The 20,294-nt window shown below is 47.7% G+C and overlaps 2 protein-coding genes across 7 annotated transcripts in view; one reads left to right on the top strand and one right to left on the bottom strand.

The window, feature by feature from the left end:
- LOC102082230 (pollen-specific leucine-rich repeat extensin-like protein 2) overlaps window positions 1–10,576 on the top strand; it is an 11,918-nt gene extending 1,342 nt beyond the window's left edge. Inside the window, exons 2-14 of one of the 6 annotated variants that reach the window (XM_013269856.3) lie at window positions 5,340–5,449; window positions 5,673–5,706; window positions 5,791–5,819; window positions 5,986–6,039; window positions 7,031–7,103; window positions 7,280–7,323; window positions 7,414–7,440; window positions 8,281–8,320; window positions 8,411–8,490; window positions 8,601–8,624; window positions 8,847–8,969; window positions 9,117–9,187; window positions 9,261–10,576. In XM_013269856.3, coding sequence (XP_013125310.1) covers window positions 5,347–5,449; window positions 5,673–5,706; window positions 5,791–5,819; window positions 5,986–6,039; window positions 7,031–7,103; window positions 7,280–7,323; window positions 7,414–7,440; window positions 8,281–8,320; window positions 8,411–8,490; window positions 8,601–8,624; window positions 8,847–8,969; window positions 9,117–9,187; window positions 9,261–9,281 — 723 coding nt within the window. In that variant the 5' untranslated portion in view covers window positions 5,340–5,346 and the 3' untranslated portion in view covers window positions 9,282–10,576. Of the gene's footprint in view, window positions 1–5,339; window positions 5,450–5,672; window positions 5,707–5,790; window positions 5,820–5,985; window positions 6,040–7,030; window positions 7,104–7,279; window positions 7,441–8,280; window positions 8,321–8,410; window positions 8,491–8,600; window positions 8,970–9,116; window positions 9,188–9,260 lie in introns of those variants that run through there. The other 5 variants (XM_013269855.3, XM_005469128.4, XM_013269854.3 and 2 more) reach the window with 5 other exon arrangements.
- A 117-nt stretch (window positions 10,577–10,693) lies between these two features.
- On the bottom strand, window positions 10,694–19,766 carry atxn2l (ataxin 2-like). The gene is made up of 23 exons (XM_025906485.1): window positions 19,546–19,766; window positions 19,406–19,463; window positions 18,660–18,716; window positions 18,498–18,569; window positions 18,002–18,170; window positions 17,601–17,719; window positions 17,089–17,180; window positions 16,722–16,928; window positions 16,248–16,549; window positions 16,043–16,129; window positions 15,771–15,911; window positions 15,576–15,653; window positions 15,442–15,503; window positions 14,863–15,146; window positions 14,707–14,776; window positions 14,468–14,629; window positions 14,318–14,381; window positions 13,894–14,054; window positions 13,543–13,669; window positions 12,215–12,333; window positions 11,882–12,064; window positions 11,388–11,555; window positions 10,694–11,050 (listed from the first exon to the last, which is right to left on the bottom strand). The coding sequence occupies exons 1-22, from the start codon at window positions 19,581–19,583 to the stop codon at window positions 11,400–11,402; spliced, it is 2,808 nt and encodes a 935-aa protein (XP_025762270.1). The 5' UTR covers window positions 19,584–19,766; the 3' UTR covers window positions 10,694–11,050; window positions 11,388–11,399.
- Between the last annotated feature and the right edge of the window lie 528 nt (window positions 19,767–20,294).

Genomic DNA, 20,294 nt, shown 5'->3' with positions numbered 1-20,294 from the left:
GTGAGACCCAATCAGAGCTCTGCTGTTAGAAAAGCAGGATTTCATGCAGCTCAAAGAAGAGAAATCACAAAAGTTCCTCCATCATCAGGACCTTTGACCTTTTGCTTGGTTACCAGCGGTGAAGTTCACGCCTGCTCCTTTACATGAAATTCTCAGATATTTATCTGAGAAAAAATGATATTTATCTGAGAATTTAAAAAATGAAGATGAGGATAAGAAGGGTCCATATATAAGCTATTCTGAGGTCCAGTCAGGTTAGCTGATGGGCGGCGTGGGCTCAGGTGAGCCTGACTGGTTAAAATAACCCGCTACCTGCACAGGAAACAGAGCGCTGCACGTATCAGCACTGACTCCAGGATCTCTGAAATGTAAAACAATAAAAGAAAAAGCTGAATTTTCTGGTTTTTGTGCGTGGCGGTCGGGGAGCAGCGAGTCTTCTCGGAGCCACATTTACAGCCTCGCTCGGATGTGTTTGGCGTCTCATTGCAGGGCCAGATGTCAGGTGACCTGGTTTGCTGTGAGTTCAGGCCAAACACGCCGCTGGTGCCGGCAGGTTCTTCATGCATGAGCAGATCTGCAGCTTCACTTCAGAGAAACAGCCTTTCTTTACGTGATGAAACCCCAAAACGCCTCCTACCTTATTTTCAGTTGTCACATAATGTAGAGCACAGCAAAAAAAATAGTTCCCCTGTGGTTGTGCGCATGGAGAGCAGGTTTTCTTACACCTTTGTGTTTATGGCTGTCTTCACTCACAGCAAACAATAAAAACAAACACACAAGAGTGTTTACGTAAAAAAAGCTCATGTTTTAATCTCATATTTTTAGAACTGTAGCTGTGAAGACTCTTAGAGTTCTTATTCATGACGTGGTGCCGGAGCGCTGTGAATGAGAGTAAAATAAGCAACACGTTAGAGTGATGGAGTTAAAATGAGCAGCAGGCTGGTGTGTAAGCCTCCAGCTGCAGCTCAAAGCCTGTTTGCATCCTGTTTGAGCTGCACATTGAAGCGCGCTGACAGTTTGATGGAGCTGATTATCAGGACTTTATCTGAAGACTGGAACATGTGACTTCCTGAAGTTCAGTCGTCACCCTGATGATGCCAGAAAACCTGCAGCACAGTGTTTCTACTTGACTTTAGTTTTTCTACTTTCTGTTGAGAAACGCAGGATCCTCCTGATTCAGTCAGACTCAGCGTCTTCATTCCAGCTCCACAGATCAGCGCTGTGGTCTGGACTCGGGCCTGGTCCGGCTTTAGTCTGGAGCTTTTGGACTTTCTGACAAATTAAAAATATCTTTACCCTTTGAAAATATGAGTGCTAATTCTCATTTTCATTTTTGCTGCTCTCGACATTTTTGTGTATTTTATTGCTCACAGTTTGATAATCATGAACAAACAGAAACGTGAGGAGGTTAGGGTTAAAAAATCCTGCTGATCACGTAAAGGTCTCAGAAACTCAGGAATCATTAGGATTCATGAGTTAGTGCTAAAGACTTAGACTGGTTATAAACCATTACAGATACTTATAATCGTTATACACTGGTTAAAATGGGTTATAGACTGGTTACAGATGGGTTAGAACTGATTATAGACTGTTGAGGACTAGTTATAGACTGGGTGTAACTGGTTATAGATGGTATATAATATTATAGGGTCTACCTTACAGTATAAAGCGCCTTGAGGTGACTCTTGTTGTGATTTGGTGCTGTATAAATAAAACTGAACTGAATTGAGTAACTGTTTATATCTGGTTATAGACGGTTGAGGGATGGTTAGAGATAGTTATAATGTTGTAATGGGTTATAGAATGGTTATAACCATTATAGACTGGTTATAATGGGTTATAACTGGTTATAGACTGGTTGAGGACTGGTTTTCAGCCACTTTTTGTTTGATTTCCAAACGTGGGCTGGGACTCAGTCTTGGACATGGGTTTTTTTTTTTTTTGACTGATTTTGAGCTGACCTAGTTTCGTGTCTTCTGGGTTTGGACTCGGTATTAAAGGTGATTTGAGACCCAGTTTCAGACTGGGGTTTACACTGACTGGTTTCTGACTGAAGTTATTTTGGACTTGAATAAAAATAAATTTCAAACAAATTTGTTTTGGCAGAATCTTGAAAGACGTGACAGAGCTTTTGTGAATTCCGGGGGGGGGTGTCTCTTTTGTCTGTCTGTGTGACTTTAGACTTTCAGATGTGGCTTTGCTCTTGGTTTCAGCCTAATTCACTGACCTAATTTTATCTTTGGTTTGATCTGATGCGGTTTCAGGGATTAGGTTTAGATCCACCTTTGGACGGATTTCTAACCTGGTTATGAAGATTTCAAAACATATTTGATCAATTTCATGGATTATTGGCAGTTGAAGAAACTGATGTAAAGCATCATTAGGAAGATGATGGAATAATATGAAAGGATATAATCGTTCATGAGCTGAGTTTGATTTTGAGCTTTGAGGTGTGGTGCATGATTTTCACTGATAATATTTGATTTTTAGCTCAGAAACATGTGCAGCTCAGATAAAACTGATTATTATCAGTCAGTTCGTTTCCCTTCCACAGCTGTGACCTTATTAGACGAGCTTCTGTTTGCTGACAGAGTTTAATAAAACCTTTCGGGGGTTTTTGTGGCGGGCTCTACATTTGCAAGATGGCGGCCTTCCTTGCTGCAGTGTGGAGCTGATGTTTGTGAGATGCAGTAAAAGCTGCGAAGCCGAGGCCGGAGATGTTCGTCTGAGTCGGGTTTCCATCATCGTGTTTCCTCTGAAGTGTGTTTCCAGCGTTCGGAGCCGGCCGGCCTTGTTTACTGGAGACTTTTGGGTTTGCAGGGCAAAGAAAGCGAGCAGTACCAGTCAGTCGCACCACGTGGTGGATGGTTTTCCTTCCTGTGTGACGCACCCCTGAGAGCAGATTAGCATCACACTGTTCTTTGTGATAACTCAGGAAGGTAAAAACCACCAGTTATTTAAGAAAATAGGACAGCCGGTTTCATTTGAACAACTCGGCTTCCTCGTGTTCATGGCCTCGTGTGATGAAGACGAGCACACGAGCGTTTGTCAAACTCAAACTTACTTGTTATGACAAAATGAGTCCGATTATAATGTGAGATGAGCTTTCCTGGTTGTTCCTGACAAATTTGTGAAAATCTGTATTTTGTATTATGTGTTGGTGCAAAAGAGACCTGCTGTCAATGACCTGCAGACACCTTAGAAAATCAAACTCTACCAAACCAAACTTCAGTAACGTAAACTGCTCTCTGTTCAGTTTCAGTGACTTGTTGTGGAGCGACAGAGGCCGCCCACTAATGTTAGCTAATGTTAGCTAATGTTAGCCAGATTCCTGTGGCCGTCTGTACTTCATCTAAATGATGACGGTACATCATTTACATGAACTACACAGTGAGACCTGAGTATGTCAAAGTGTGACTTTAGTTTGGTCCTTCAGGTCCGAGGTCATCTGATCCCACAGAGTCCGGGCTCACCGACGCACCGCCTGTACTTGTGCTGGATGAAGATGCTTCTTCACGTCTGTGGGTGGATGTTTGGGTCCATGGTGTTGCTCCAGCAGGAATTTGGTGTTTGTGATGTGATGTAACATGTACATTGCCCATCAGAAGCATCGGTATCAATTTTCAGATTCATGTCTTCTGCAGGTTTTCCTTTCTTTTTTCTGACCTTACTGCAGGTAACAGTCAGAGTTGAGCGGGTGCAGCAGCCCTCAGCTCTGCACACATGCACTTTTCCTCCAGTGATGTAGAAATGTAGCATGAAACCGTTTGTCAGCCAGACCACAAAGGTTTCTGGTTTTTATGTCTCATCCAGCGCAGTTCGGGTCGGCGTTATGAACCCGAGGAGGACGGCTTTGATCACACGACTTCTGAACATTTAGCTTCAAAATCTGAATTAAACTGAAGCTTTTGTTTTGTGTTTGAAGCCAGTGGAAATTTGACTTGTTTGTGCAGCTTCATTGGTGGAAGTTTCCAGTTGTTGTGTTCAAAAGCCGAGAAAAACCACAGAATGAAAAACACCAAACTTCCAGAGAAGAGACGGCTCGCGGTAACAATCCTCCACGCTCACGTTTAAAGACTTGTTGTTGTGAGGAGCAGGTTTTTCACGGCTGAGACTCTCTGTTTTTTATTCTCACCAGAATGTGTGTGTGCACGTTTGTGGGACACTTCCTGCTTCCTTTTTTAGCATTAAATGGTGAAACACAATCACCGGCAGAGAACAAGAGCTCATGTGCTCTGCAGGCCACGGGTCACCGGACGCCCGCTTCAGATAAACAGGCTCAAACTAGAAGATGCTACCTTTAAAACAAAGTCTCCAATATTTTGTCCTCCTTCTGTAAAAACTGAAGAAAAAAAACACTCGTCTGTTGAAATGAGTGGATTAGTCCAAACCCTAACCATAACCCCAGGTGGGTCAGCACTGACCTGACGCAGGTTTACGAGTTTAATCCAAACAGAATAAAAGCACTCGGTCAGCGAATCCTTCACCCGAGGGAATTTTCTTCCTTTCAGGTTCAAAGAAAGTCCGGATCAAAACGTGCTGCTTCGTCTTCACACAGTTTCCTGAGATTCAGCTTGTTGCCTTTTGAGTAACAAACAGCAGTGAAAACATGATCTGAAAAGGTTTTTCACTCAGAGTGGATTTATATTTTTCCCACTGCACTAACTAAAGTATCAGCCCGAAAAACGCCCCCACGCCATGACGCTGCCGCCGCCATGCTACATAGCTCGTGACCAGCTCATGACTCTGTGTATTTATATATATTTATATATATCATGATGAAGATTAAAGTTTTTATTGACTAAAGCAAAAACCAAGTTCCAGCCGATCGTCGTCACCACGAGCCTTGACCAATCAGATTGCTTTCATCTGATCCAGCCTTTGCTAATTCAGTCTAATTAACTCAGTCTGGCACGGCCTGGACTGCTCGACGCACCAGATGATGTGAATGCTTCTGTGAACAGGATATCCTTTTATTTGTTGACTGATTAGATCGATAGCAGATGTTCAGATGTTCACTGGGAGTCAGAGAGGCTGAGACAGTCTGAGCATGTGCAGAGGAGGGAGGGGGGATGATGACGATGGAGCTGCAGGCAGGAGGAAGACCTCAGCTGTTTGGTTTCCTGCTGTGCAGATTGATGACTGATAACAAAGTGAAAGTAAACTTCAGAATTTGAACCTCACTTTAGGCTCAAACAGACTTGATAAAGTTCAGGATTGTTTGTTCCAGGTTTGATCAAAGTCTGCTTTAAATAACTGAAGTTATTCGACCTCAGTCGTTCTTATCTGCAGTGACGGAGGTAAAGTTCTGACCTGCGATCTTCTCCTTTCCCTCTCAGATAAACCATGGACTTCTCCTGGTTCCTCCTCCTCGTGTCGGCCGCCGTCTTCGTCTCCATCGTCCTCCTGGCCGTCATCTGTTTGGACTGCAGGAACAAAGGTCCACTGCGTGGGTGAAAGTTGCAGTTGACACTGTATCAACCTGCGGCTAACCGCTGTTAACCACAGGCTGACCTGACTCGAGCACAAACCAACCTGTGGTTTTCAGAAACGCCTTTTATCTCTGACTCAGACCAGATCTTTCACACCCATCGTGTCCAGCACAGCGTCTTCTGAGATTTCTGCTTTGAGCTACTGACACATTATAATCTCTTTCTTTTCTCACCCATTAGGGTCCATCCAACAAACAGCTTCAGAAGACTACACGTAAGTGTTTTCATCTGCATCACAGAGAAACTTTACTTTTCATTGATGAGTCAAAGCTTAAAAACGATGATGTTTTTTTTCCAGATCACCTGAATTCAGAGTCATCCATCCAGGTAAGTCTGAAACATCAGTCCAACGATCCATGAACACGTGGTTTATTCTGCTCGGTCATACTCATCACCTTTACTGCACATTTCCACCTCTGTGTTTTTACTCTGTGCAGCTTTGCGTGATTCACACTTCAAAATAATCGGTCTCATTATTGCTCGTCTCTTTAAGCTCCTCTCTCCATGCCAACTTCCAGAAGCCTTGCGAGCGGCAGCATCAGCGTTGGTAAGCTTTGAAATCAGCCTGAGCTTTGGTCTGATGTGCATGGATTTTCTGTGTGCGTACCTTCAAACTGTGGTCACATTTAACATCAACACTATAACTCTGTGTGTGTGTGTGTGTGTGTGTGTGTGTGTGTGTGTGTGTGTGTGTGTGAGAAAGAAATTATTTCAAATGAAATAACTAATGCAATACAACTTTATTTGTATAGCACATTTAAAAACCAGCAGTACACCAAAGTGCTTCACAGTAATACAGTAAATTAGAGATAGGAACAATAACAGGGTCTAAACACACCAACAGGTGGAGAGCACTAATTAGCCACAGCGCAGTGTAAAATACAAAACACAACTCGACTAAGAGATTAAAATAAAATGATTAAAACTACATAAGGGAACATTTGCAGGATACAGGCACTAACTAGGGAAAGCTAGATTGAATAAATGGGTTTTCAATCGCGATTTAAAAGATAGAACTGATTGGGATGCACGAATAGCGGTAGGAAGATTATTCCAGAGTTTGGGCGCAGCTATGGCAAAAGTACGATCACCTCTGGTCTTCAGCCGTGACCTAGGTTGCACTAAGAGCAGTTGGCCCGTTGATCTCATTGCTCTCCTAGGAGTGTACAAGCTGAGAAGTTCAGTAAGATAGCTAGGAGTAATGTTATTTATCATTTTAAAGGTAAGCAATAGTATTTTAAAATCAATGCCATATTTGATGCGAAGCCAATGCAAGGATAGGGAAAACAAATGTAACTAGCTGATGTAATCTGCCCAGCTGGTTTGGTTTTACGGAGGTAAACTAAATAATAAAAACTGTGACTTTGAGCTTTTAGGAGAAACAGTCACTAAAGTTGTCCCCTCCCCGAGGATGGACGACTGCTCTTAAAAAAGGATACGAGTGCTTTATGTCACGGAGCTGAGAAACCTCTCTATGCTGATGATGTCGTCGTCTTTAACTCTGAAGATGATGAAGCTAACACTGATCTGTGTTTCAGCCCAGCCGACCCTACCCCCGAACCCCATCATCATTACAACCCCTCCACCTGACCCCCACCTGCGGCCTCCTTTGTAAGTCCCTCTGTGTTATGAGCGCACCTGGTTCAGGTGATGACCGTTGGCGAGCAGGAGACGCTCTCCTGGGAGCGTGCAGAGCTTTAGAAATGGTTGTGTGATGTGCACAGATCTTCTTGAAGGCAGATCTGGACTTTTTCCTTAAATACCGTTCTCTTTTTTGTGTTTCACAGTTCAACCAAACCTGAGCAGAGACCTTACACCCCAACAGAAACTGGTGAGCCTGTAAAGGACAACGCATTATTTAAGTTGTATTTTTCTGTTTTACCTTCTTACCCAAACCTATTGCTCTGTTTCTGTCCTTCAGAGAGCAATCCGAGTTATGAGAATCCAGGTACGGGTACACCCTCGTCTCTTTGCAGGCAGACCCATTTGCATTTGCACAGTGAGCCCAGCATCAGTCAGTCTGCAGAACAGATGAAGCTCAGATTATCAGATGCACAGACAGAGCTGTGGTCCAGATGATCAGTCCCATCTGAGCCGTTTTGGATTATAAAAGTCTCATTTTTGATGAGCCACGTGATTGGACTTTATGCCAGGAGTACACCGGCTTGTTGCTTGTTCAGGGGGACAGCTCAGAGTTCGGAAAGAGGAGTTTCGTGAAGATGTTTCACCTTTCAGGCTGCCGCAGTTCAGAACTGACATCTGATCTGAAAAGTTTAGACTGGTTGGTGCAGAGCAGGACATGCAGAGCTGGTTGGAGGAGGTGGAGGTAGATGATCCGCTGCGGTGACCTCTAAAGGGAGCAGCTGGGAGATGATCTACTTTTAATCTCAATATTGTGACATTTCTGTGTGAAAAACAAAAACTAGCGACTGACTTTCTTGACTTCCAAGACCTGAAGCTTCTCGGCCTCCCAAAGCGATTTATCAGTGAGACTTGTGGAAACTGTTAGACCAGATTTAATAGGTTTAACTCCGAGATCTTAGGACTTCTTTAACTTTGAGATTAGTTAAACTGGACCTGGTTATGGTTGTAGTGGACTGTTTAAGCTCTTTGGACTGGGAGAGTTGGTCTGGACCGGGATTGGACTGCAGACTGATTAGAATCTGGGATTTGTTAGATTTAACTCTTGGGCTTGTTGGGATGAACTCAGGAAGAAAACTCTGACCTTTGACCCCGTGATGTCAGTGTGCGGGAACGTGATGTTTAGCTGACTTTTGTTTTTCCACAGAACCTGAGAAGGACGTTGACGATCCAGCTGATAATTACATGTAGGTTTCCACGTGCAGCTTCCAGCCGGTGTTTGTACCTCAGTGATGACGCTCTGATCTGATCTTCCTCTTCTTCTGTGGTTTCCCCAGAGAGGTGTTACCCGACAATCCGGAGGAGAGCAAAGGACTCCCCGCGGACATCGAGAGCCGAGCCTCGACGCCCAGTTCAGGTACAGTTTGGATCTTTCATCATAAAACACGGATGTTGAGGAGTCACACAGAATGTGGACGGGAAGTTTTTCGGAGTTTGAACTCATCAGCTGTTTGTGCTCTTTCACAGATCATAATTACGTGAACCTCGATGGTAAGGCAACATACTTGTTCTTCTTCCACGGTGAACCTCAGCTTCAACGCGTTTCAGATCAAATGTTTCTTTTTCTTTTATTTAAAACAAAAACAAAACAGGAAAGTATGACAAGTTTTAAAATGTCTGAATGTCCTCACGCCAAAACAAGCAGCTGTTCAAACACAGAAGTAAGAATTCATTTTTAATCACGCTGCATCGCCTCCTCTGTCCTCTGCTCAGAAGAAGAAGACGACGACGACAAACTCGACTATCAGAACGTGGCACCAATAGGTATATTGCACTGTGCACCTGACCCTATGCTCCAACTTTCCGGTACCTTCCCCCGTCGTGCGACATATCAAAGTAAAGTTGTCTTCTTTTGATTGACAAATCATCAGCCAATAAGCTTCCCCGATAATCCTCCTGTGTGACAGAATAACTCACGGAATGTTTTTGGGGGCTTTTAAACACACGTGGTTATAAAAGGTCGGATGTTTGTCTTTTCTTCAGGGTCCACTCCAGGTTCATCCGCTCAGAGTAGCGAAGACGAGTACGAGGAGTCCAATTACGTCAACCAACCTGTAAGTTGAAGCGACTCGCCAACATTCAGCTTCTCATTGGAGACGTCGGCTCAGTCTGTCTTCTTCTTTTCAGATGGGACTAGTCAACCACTGACGGCCCGACCACAGCAAGCGTTCATCTTCCTCCACGACGATGTCCGACCACAGAGTTTTTGTTTTTTTTGTTTTTTTTAAAGCTGAACGACTGAGAAAAGAAACTGAGATGAAGACCTGAAACACCTTCCTCCCCACTTCCTGCAGGCTCAGCCGAGTCTGTCAGTGTGATCAGACTTTAAAGATGGAGGCGTAAAACTGCACATTTGAAACTGACTTCCACTTTGGCCATGAGATACCTGGAAACCAGGTAAATGCCAGCTGTGCTCTGGAGGAATCCATCCTGTTCCAGCGGCGTCCTTGGACCAAACAGGAAGTCAAGTTTTTCTTTGGTTTTGTGTAAATATCTGCTGGAGTGTTTTTGGACGTTTATGCTGCAGTTACACTCGGGAACCTGGCTGGAGACCGCGGTGCGACTCTGGTGCATCGACACGCCGACGAAAAGACCAGAAATGACATATAATCTGTTTACGGTGAGGATTTCTGTTTGTGTGGCGTATGCAGCCCAAACGTCACAGCTCTGAAACAAAAACTGCAAAATTACACACTCGGCAACTTTGGAGAGCAATAAAACCAGAATACAACCAGCCGAGCGTCCCTACGGCAGACGAGTCCGATCATCGCGGCAGCCCGTCAGAGCAACCGCAGACGGCCTCACGCCAGGCGATCTCTGCAGTCACCTTATTTAGTCGTTGCCACAACTAAATAAATTAAAGTAATAACCGGGCAGTCAGATTTTGTTTCCTCCTTAGTTGGTAGACTGTGTCCCATTTTCAAATCTGCTCCCCCTACAGGCTGGAACCAGAACAGGAAGTCCTCAGTGTTTGGTTGTGTGGCGGCTGGTCGCTGTGCAGGTTTCCCCGAGCGTCCTGCAACAGTCACCACAGAGTATTTATAAGTCATGAAGGTGGGAACACTAAATTAGGATCCTGTTATTCGCTTTTGTAGCAGCGACAAATCCAACAGTGCGAGGAGGCGTCAGATCAGTTTCTCTCCAGTGACTCTGAATCAGTCAGAGGTTTTTCATTCATTTTTTTAAATATTTGATTTAAATACGTTAGGTTTTATTTCATTGGTTAACTCTTTCTTTCACAGCCTCGGGTCATGAGGGGCGACATGTTTGAGCTTTACCTTGATGTTACTGACACCTCCTGAGAATGTTTTCATCCATCCAGTGTTTTTCATGTATTTATGTGCCGTTGCTGTGTTTGCTGTCGTCTCTGGGCCTGTAAAAATCTGAGTGTGAGAACAACAAATGTTTTTTAAAGAACTACAAATTAAATTTTTTAAAGAAAACCTGAATCTGTACCCGACTCTATCTGCTCTCAGCTGGAGGTTACAGTGCAGCTCCCGAAACTCGAACTCAAGAATCAAACTCTTTTGGATTAAAACCAACATTCACGGAGACAGAGCTAAAGTGTTTTCAGTGCTTTTATTAATAATGAACTGGTTTCGTCTGTAAAAAGGACCGAGGAAGAACGGGGCACACAAAGTTTCCACCAGTTTGAACGCCTTCAGTCCAGTTTCATGTCGGTGTGTCCAGACAGTCTCTGCTTACATATTAAAAATCGAGAAACTTTGCCTCACGCGAGGCGTTTCTGTCTGATCTGCTTTTTAAAAAAACATCCTGGTGAGGACGTCAACTCGTGTCAGGGCGTGCGGGGAATGTTACGAGCTGGAGGCGCCGCCGCCATCGTGAATCCAGCCGGCTTCAGTTGGCAGACGGGTGGAAGGACAGCTGCTGGGCGGGGTGAGCCTGAACCTGGACAGCTGGAAGACATGAAACACAAAAGCTCAGGATTAAATCCTCCTCTCAGCGTGGTCGGCCAGAGCGCCGACTGGAGTCAACCATCTCCCACTCGATGGCTCCGATGCACTCCCACATCTTAGATTAGGCTAATTATCATTGATTTGATTCATATTCTGATAATTCAGTGGCCAATGACGTTAACCCTCAGGTTTCCCTGCAGACGACCCGACCTTCAGCTCTCGACTTCGTTTGCTTAGCACCAAAGTTTCTGCTGTGAGTTTAATGCAAACCTGTGTTTGACTGTCACAGCAGCAGGAGCTGAGATTTAAGTCTGTGGGAGGTTTTTTTTCCCCTCACCTTGACCGGGTCCTATGTAGAAGTGCTGCGGCGCCCCCTGCTGGGGCGGTGGGCCATGCTGGGGGTTGGAGCCGCCACCCTGCTGAGGGGGGGCGTAGTGCAGCATGACAGGCGGGGGCCGTGGCCGGCAGCGTGGTGAGGTGCCGACATGGCGCCTGTTACGTGAGCCTGCAGAGGACAAACAGGAGAAAAGGGGGAGGTTTGAATCCGACAGCAGGGGGCGCCAAACCTCGAAGCTCAAAGGATGAAAATATAAACGTCTCACTGTTATTAATCAGCTGATTAATATTTTGGTTATTAAATGTTTTTATTTTGGCTGATAAACCATCCAGAACTCCATGTTTCACGTTTACCTCTGCAAACAACACACGGTGAGAACAGCTGATTCCTAAACCCGACTTATTCTCAGACTTCTGATTAATCTAAAGAACGGTTAAAGCGGCAGAAACACCTCCATGTTCAGTTTATCTCAGGCAGCTGCTTTTCCTGTTCACCTGTGTGAGCTGGCTGATTGACGGGAAGCCGTGGGTCAGCTGCTGGGGCGTGGGCAGGCCGTATCCCTGCATGGCGTAGGCGGCCTGCGGAGAGCCGTGGCCCGGCGGCAGGTTAGGGGGCGTGGGAGCCGACAGACCTCCGGCGTGAAACAAGGACTGAGGTTGAGAAGTGCCCTGACTCACCTGAGGAGTGTGAATCAATAAATACATTTAAAACATTTAGCAGAGAAAACAAACCTGACGTCGGTGTTATCAATCCACATTTTCTCCTGACTTCGAACAAAAGCTTCAGATTCGATGGATTAGTCATCGTTGGCGTCAGAATGCACCCACCTGAGCGTGTCCTGGGCTGGGGGTCGTGTGCTGGGGTGGGGGGTGACTCCCAGTGGGTGTGCTAGAGGGCTGAGGAGGATGGAGGGAGCCCGAGTGGTGAGTATGGATGGACTGAGGAGCTGAGAGACGAGAGAGGAGGAAGGATGAACTCTAATCAGCATTCCCACCTCACACAGGTGGGTTAAACCAGTCACACCTTTAACGATTTTACGCTTTTTTATTGTAAATCACTGTTTAAAAATAGTTTTCACAGAGGAAATGTCCACAATGACTTTATCATCTAAGAGAAATCGAACAGACCAGAGCTGGAACTGTGTAAAAACAAGTTGAACCACAAGATGGCGCCGTGACCTTTAACCTTTATTTAAGCAGACAAATAACAAGCATCTTCTTTACAACAGCAGCCCGAGGAAATGGGGATCGCTAAGAAGGAATACGTTAAACAAAGAGCACACATCTGCGATCCACTCTAAAACGCTGCCCCCTGGTGGTCAAAGTCCGGTTTAAACTTCTACCACTTCCCTCTGTTTTTTTGCACGATCTGTAAATGTTATTGGTCTTTATGCAGACGACATAATGCAACCACACCTCCAGGGGTGTGAAACATCTGGCCCAGAGCCCAGACGAGGCCTGTCTGAGGGTCCAGTCTGGCCCCCTGGATGCTCTGCTGAGAGTGAAAACTGAAGAGGTCAGCCCAGATACTGAGCTTTCTGACCAGCAAACCCCAACAGGTCTCCTCCACCCTCATCCTGAACCCCCTCCTCTACACCACACCACAGTGAGAGACTGTAGGGAGGAGGTGAAGCACATGACTGGGTGGGGTTCTCACAATAACCTGCTCTTTGACACCACCAAGACCAAGGAGGCATCCATCTGTCACCCCGACACTCGTCCCCACCCACTCCACCCTGCCTACACTCTTCTGCATGTATTTGAGCTCATCTCTAATCTGATATTATTCCTGATGTGTTGATGTCAGCTTCATCACAGAGGAGTCGAACGCCACATCAGGTCAAACAGTCAGAGGCCTCAAATCTGTCTGAACCACAAAGACGTCGAATCTTCTGTTCTGAAAACAGTTTGAGATTTTGTGCCTGTAAAGATTCTCAGAGTCTCCAAACGTCCTGTTTTAGCTAAAGACACGTTCAGACTGATAATTGAATCTACTTCTTTACAATAAATATTTACTTGTGTGGGTTATTAAGCTGAGGTTTTAGCTTCCAACCAACTCTGAGCTGCATGTTCATCATGAAACAAAAGGAGATAAATTTGTGTTTGTTTACAAGAAAATCTGAAGCTCAAATTTTAGCATGCGGCTCCTTTCTTACCGTACATGGCCTGTTGGGGGCCCGGCGGGCCGTCAGCCTGCCCGGGGAACTGAGGGCCTGGAGGCCCGATCGGCTGAGCGGCCCCGGAGGTCAGCATCCTCGCTCCCTGCAGCATCGAGTAAATCGGCTATGATTAAAGAGAGAGGACAAAGTCAGCAAGACGTTTTAAAAAGCACAAAAGACGAAATGTGAACTCCTCTTCCTGTAAATGTTTCCGTAACAGTCACAGAGACATCAACAGTAAGCGAGCGGCCCGTTACTGAGGTCGCGTGCTTGTTTTGTATTAACTGCACGATAACACATCTCACAGAAACCTGGTTAAGTGACAGGTGAAGAGCACGCTGCAGTTACCTGTCCGTGGAAGTGTGGGGGCAAGGCCTGGATCACCTGACTGTACTGCAGGTAGGACTGGGGGTAAGGAGAAGCCACCAGCTGGGGCCCTGCTGCCGAGGCCGAGATCATGGAGGAGGCCGGGGAGCCGTGGTGCTCCGGACGTGGACCCCCGACCAACCCTGGAGCAGAAGAACCCACGAGTTCACTGCAGAGCTAACTTACACCTGGATCACTGAACTTAACCACCTCCTCAATAAATTTGGACATTTTAAGGTCCAATGATGAAACTGCAGGACTAACAGACACACACAGCGTTTCTGTGTTTTTCAGTTTCCTGATCTGAACTGGACGAAGCAGGAAAAAGAAAAGCGACGATCGGGGAAGCGGTCGTTTCTTCCTCACAGTGACACCAAATATGAAGGCGTGTGAGTGCGGCGTGTACCTTTGGGTCTGGGGTATTTCCCCTGACTGATGGTCGACACGGTGTACTGATACAGCTGAGGAGCCTGAGGAGGAGACAGGACGCCATTACATCACATCAGTGTCATCGCCAACCCCGCCCCCTGAGACGGACATTTAAATAAAAACACACCTGGATGGAGTGTCCCTGCAGGGGGATGGGGGAGATGTAGGACAGGTAGTGTGCAGGTGGGCTGCTGTAGATGGCCCCTCCTCCTGGCTGTCCCGGGCCTGGGAGGATCATGGCGGGGCTGGGCGGGGTCGGCCGAGGCGGGGCGGGATTCGAGGAGGGTTTCTGCGAGTCACAATGAGTGGCATATTTGAGAAGTCTGCACGAAGCGCACGATTCGGGCGTGACCTCTGAGGACTTACCGCAACCACGTTTCCTTTAACGGGAAGAAACTCCTTGGCGTTTGGATTCAGCGTCGAGTTTTTCACCTGCCTGAAAACATCAGAACCACAGAGACGCGTGAAAACGTGTTACAGCGCCATCACAATGTCTTTACATTTGCTACTTGCTTCACTCACACTGCAGTCGGCGTCGCCGTCTCCGCGCGCTCGCTGCACAGCTCCCCTCCGATCGGGGTCGCCGTCGGCCCCTCCGTCCCTGAGGAGCGGGGGCCAGGTGGAGCTGCAGGCAGCAGGGCAGCAGGTGCTGAGATGGGTGGAGCTACCTCTGTAGCCACGACGGGCCTGGGTGGGCTGGGGGACGACAAGGAGGAGGAGGAGGAACAATCCGTGGAGGGGGTGGGGCTGTCCTGAAGGGTGTCTACAGAGGCGGGGCTCACCAAAGGGGAGGAGCTCGCCTGCAGCTGAGTGACAAAGAAGAAGACCTCGAGGTGAGACTAACGACTGCAGACGGCTCCATTTCATTTCTTCTTCTTTTTTTTTTTTTTTTTTTTAAACTGACATCACAGCAGGTGACATCATGTGACCACCGTGATGTCACCTGCTGTGATGTCACCTGCTGTGAGATCCCACCAAGCCTCAAACTGGCGTACGAGTTTATTTGTTTATTTTTTTTAATAAACAGGATTTCACAGTTTGAAGCCAGTCAGGCAAACTGAAGAACACCCAAAGCGCAGGACCCCTGAGAGCGAGCTTTACCCTGAACTCTTTGCCAAACTTGCGGAGCTCCTCCAGCTGAGACCTCTGCTGCACAGACGGAGCTGCGAACAGGAAGAGAGGCGGTGTGAGGAGGGCTGACGAAGGCAGAGGCAGGCGGGTGGAGGTTTTTGTACCTTTGCTGTTCTTGCCGTCCTGTGGAGTGGGCTGACCTTCAGGCGGCTCTTTGGCGGCGTTGCCCAGGACTTCACTCACTGCAGAGGAACACGTTAGCACGCAGGTTTCACACAGCGGTCTGTGAGCGGCTTCAAACACACCAACATGCACGCAGCGCTGCACACGCGACATAAATAAATCAAACATCAGCTCACCGTCCACGGGGAAGAGGAGGGTGGGGCCAGTGGGTTTGGTGGTGGTGGTGGTCGCCATGGTGACAGTGGAAAGGGAGGAGGAAGCAGGGTCGACTGACGGAGGATCCTGAGGAGGGGCGTCTGGTTTCAGAGTACGAGACGCTGGAGGACAGAGAGACGAGGAAGAGGAGAAACAGGTGAGCATCCAGGAGGAAGGAAGGAGGAAGCTCAGCTCAACTTTTATTCCCTTTTGTGTGTGTGTGTGCGCGTGTGTGTGTGCGTGCGTGCGTTACCTGCAGGCGTGGACTGGGAGTTCGAGGTCCGCAGCGTTCTGTTGCTCTGGAATCTCTGAAGGGATTTCGGAGACATTCTGGATGAAACTGGAGACGATCAAACATAAACGTCAGTTCATGATGTGACCACAAGAGGAGCTGCTCGACCCCCCCCCCCCACCCACACACACACACACACACACACACACACACACACACTTCGTACCACCGTTTACGGACGAGCGCATGGTGTCGGTTAGCGCCTGCGGGTGCGAGCGCGGAAGAACGTGGTTGGTGTGGGGCGGGCTGCTGGCGGCAGGTGGGCTGCTCTGTGATTGGCTGGGAGAGCAGGCGGTCCTGAAAGACATAGGACTGCTCCTATCAGAGGATGGTTTGGGGGAGGAGCAGCTGGTCGGGAGGTGTCTGGAGGGAGGCGGTGCTGCTCGGCCGGAGGCCCCGGGTCTGATGCTGCTGGCAGACGGGCCAATCTCTCGAGCCCTCTGAGGGAGGGGGACGTACTTCGCCTCCCTGGGAAACAAGAGGGAGAGAAACAGGAAGTGAGAGCAGCTTCAGGTCGGGAAAACATCTTGGGAATTTCTGAGGTAAATTCAGGCAGGAAAGTTTGTATTTTGGGAATTTTGGGTATTTTTAAAATATTTTATTATTTTCTGCCTCGCCAGGTGCGCCGTGTTCCCGTTACCTGCTCGTGGAGGTGAACCCGGGGCTCGTCCTCTCCTCCCGCTCTCGGACCACCGAGCTGTATTTGTCCTCCTCGCTCCTTCCCTCGTCGTTCTCCAAGGAGACGCGGCGGCGGTACTGCAGGCTGCTCTCGATCTCACTGGCTAGCTGCGCCGCCCTAGCCTCCCGCTGCCGGTACACCTCCGAGTTCCCCCTCTCCAAAGGCATGCTGGGAAAAGCATGACAGAAGGAAGGTGAGACCCTCGTTTAAAATCATGAAAACTGGGACACTGACGCTTCACAACATGTGTGAACATTTTTATATTTCACGTCTGGCAGACGGAGACACAGCTGGTGAAACTGAGCCTTGTAAAGGTTCGTTTACTTACGTGTACATGGAGAGGCTTGAGTCGTAGGTCGACTTCACACCGTACGCTTCCTCGTTAAACTTGAACATCTCGTTGGCGTCCCAGCCGTTCGACTGACACAGAGGGGAAAAAAAACCGAATGAATCGGAGATGTCTCATTTCAGCGAGGTACTCCACGTGAACCCAACAGGAAAATATCTTCAAAATCAGCAAGAGCAGTGCTGACAAGCCAAAAGCATCGGTTTGTCCTAAATAATAAAACCTTTCTTTGGAAATAATTCTGCTTCATTTGTTAATAAAACTGTACGTTTGAGATTTACAGGTAAGAATCCATCTGATTTGTGTTGTTGGATTTCAAACATTTCAGTAAGAAATTATTATTGTGAAATCGTCTGCTCGGTTCAGCTGTGAGAGAACGGCCTGAAACAGAAGCCGCAGTTCCTCTAACGCCCACCAGAGGCAGCAGCAGAGGTCAGAGGGGGTGCTGCAGGTCAACGTAAAACTTTCCCTTCGTAAATTAAAAGCTTCCTCACCGTGTCCGAGTCCAGGTCGAAGCCGTCTCCGTTTCCATCCCCGTCCCACCGCTGCAGCACCTTCTCCCGGTGCTCCCCGTTCAGCCGCGACGAGCCGATGGCCGAATCCGTGAACGAGTCTGCAGGCACAAAAATCAGGCTTCAGTCCGACCACTTCAGCACCAGCTTCCCTTCATCTCTGCAGCATCCGACGCACAAACCATTTAACGCGCCGCTGATCATCACGTTTTCCAGGTTGGAATATTTATTACTCACAGGGGTTTCATCCAAACTAGCAGATAATATTCCCCATTAACCCTCCGATTCTCCCCTGAGGCCTGGAGCTCATACACAAACCTGATTTTTGTTTTTTAAAGAAAATAAATGCAGCTCTAATCTAAACGTGGGTCGAGCCCGGTTACCTCTGACGGCAAAGGTCAAGTCGACGTCCCGGCACGTCATAGTGACGAGGTCAGCGGGGCTGAAGATCATGGTGTCAGTAACATCCTCGATCCTGGGAGCAGAGGGCTGGCTCCCTCCTCCTCCTCCTCCGTCACTCACTTTGTGAACAGCATCCACAGCCAGCTCACACTGACACATGCAGACAGATTACAGCTGTTTAACCACTGAAGCTTCTGCAGGAGTGACCTCACAGACGGCAGTTTGACGAATCAGAACTGCCTCAAATTGCAAAGTAAAGACTCAGTGATGGTAAAGACAAACCCCCACTATGGGCAGGACTTGGTGACAGTGGGGAAGAAGAACTCCCTTTTAACAGGAAGAAACCTCCAATGGGAGCAGACTCAGACACGAGCAAGGAGACAAAACAGACAGCAGGAGAGAGCCGTGTGTCTGAACCCCTGGGGAGCAAAATCACTGAAGGTCAAAATATAAGCTGTTTAAAAAAAAAAAAGTCACCTGCGAGCTCAACGTCTTGAAGATTCCCTCGTACAAGGCGCCATTTTTCACTCTCACGTCGCAGGTGGAGCCCTGGAAGCAGCAGACAGGACGGCTTCAGTGCATCTGCAGCATTCAGCCAAAAAACACCAACCAGAAACAAAAAGGCAGAAACGGACTCACCACCACCGCTGTGAGGAAGTGAAGCATGCGTGCGTTGTTGTAGACGCCTTCAAATACCTGCAGATACAGGTGAGGCGTGAGAGCAGGTCATACTTAAGGTGCAGGTAAAGTCAGCTGATTGTGAGGGGTCAGGTGGGAAAACACGAGTACACGTGGACCATCGTGAGGAGCACGGAAATAAACCTCAGCTTCAGGAAACTGCCCTGAAATCAACGAGCCCTCAAATATTTAACCTTTCATTAAATACAGCACAGAGCCGCCTCAGCACTGAAGTCTCAGCCGGCAGCTCAAGTCCACCAATGAAAACACGTTTCAAACATCCACAAGTCAACATTTTAGTTGTTTTATTGTTTGAGAGAAGAAAACTTTAAAGGTTGAGACGCTAACCCAATCTGTCCCAGTCTGGGTTCTCCACAGTCCAGAGATTTAAGGTTAACGAGCCCTGACAGACTGGCCACCTGTCCAGGTGTACCCCACCTTCCAGCCTAAGAGAGCAGGGATAACCTGCAGCTCAAACCCAATCCTGAATTGGATAAATGGAAGAAAATGGATGGAAAAAAGACGTTTCAGTGGCAGAAACAAGCTTCCACATCTGAGCCTGTGATGACTTATTTTGATGGAGTTTCATAATAAAGTCTTTTATTCAGGCTGTGTTTCCAAACAGCAGGAGTGTGTCAGCTGACCAGACACACCTGTCTGAGACCAGCAGCCCACCTGATCCCGTCACAACAGTCACCTGTACTTACAGAGCTGCGCACAGGAGGAGATTGGGTCAGTGGAGGTGGCTTCATGGTGCTCCTGCTCCTGAAAAAGGAAGGGAAAGCGTCAGGTAGACAAATTACAGGTAAAACGTCCTCTGTGCGAACAATGACATCAAAGAGGCCACCTCTGCAGAAAGCTGCCAAACCAGCTGAAGCCTAGCATGCAATGATCTGGCCCTACCCGCACATACGGCGCCGTCCCGCAAAGGTGGCGCAGTTTTACCGCAGAATCGTAAAGTAAGCTAGCGCAGCAGGCTAACGGCGCTAGCTCAGGGACACGGCGACTTTTAAACAAACGAACCGCCACAAATGGTCAGAGTGACACGTGCACGAGGCTTAGCGTGTAAATTATACTTTTTAGTCACGTGCATCCCCGTTACTCCGGTGTCGCCGTCCCGGTACGAAGTCACGCGGTTTGACAGGCCGAACACGGCGCACCTGGAAAACAACAACAAAACAGCGCCAGGTGCGCTCGATTTACCGGACCCGGGTTCCGCTGCCCACGTGATGCGGCCCCACTCCCCACGGAGTAGCTTGGACTGCGTGTAAATGCACGATCCCTGTGACGTAAGCACTCAGCTGCCCTGATGCGGCAACTTCCACGCTACGTCCACACTCATCAGGCCCACCCCGCTAACTAAAACGAGCCCACTAAACGCAAACCCCGCCCACTTATCTACATTAGGCAACCGATTGGTTCGTTTTTGTCGCTGTCGTTTTGGACTAGTTTAGTCATTGGTTAGGGTTCCTGTCAATCATACGTCACCCTGTTTATGTAATGTTACATCGATGCTCGCGTGCGTTTTGTTTTTGTTTAGTTTTTAACTTCGCGAAAAGAAAAAAAAAACAAGCAGAAAAGTACAAACCTGAGAGC

Source organism: Oreochromis niloticus, linkage group LG4 (genome assembly GCF_001858045.2).
Source record: "Oreochromis niloticus isolate F11D_XX linkage group LG4, O_niloticus_UMD_NMBU, whole genome shotgun sequence".
Lineage (NCBI taxonomy): Eukaryota > Metazoa > Chordata > Actinopteri > Cichliformes > Cichlidae > Oreochromis > Oreochromis niloticus.
The sequence above is the reverse complement of the archived record's forward strand: the minus strand, read 5'-3'. Positions and strand labels throughout refer to the sequence as shown.

What these genes read in the sequence shown, in the direction of transcription:
- atxn2l (XM_025906485.1), bottom strand. Translation starts at nt 19,583, where the DNA reads ATGCTAGGCTTCAGCTGGTTTGGCAGCTTTCTGCAGAG. An exon ending in ACTTCCTCACAGCGGTGGTG is followed by an intron (nt 18,570 to 18,659) that starts GTGAGTCCGTTT and finishes TGCTGCTTCCAG; the next exon opens with GGCTCCACCTGCGACGTGAG. An exon ending in TTAAAGGAAACGTGGTTGCG is followed by an intron (nt 14,630 to 14,706) that starts GTAAGTCCTCAG and finishes TGTGACTCGCAG; the next exon opens with AAACCCTCCTCGAATCCCGC.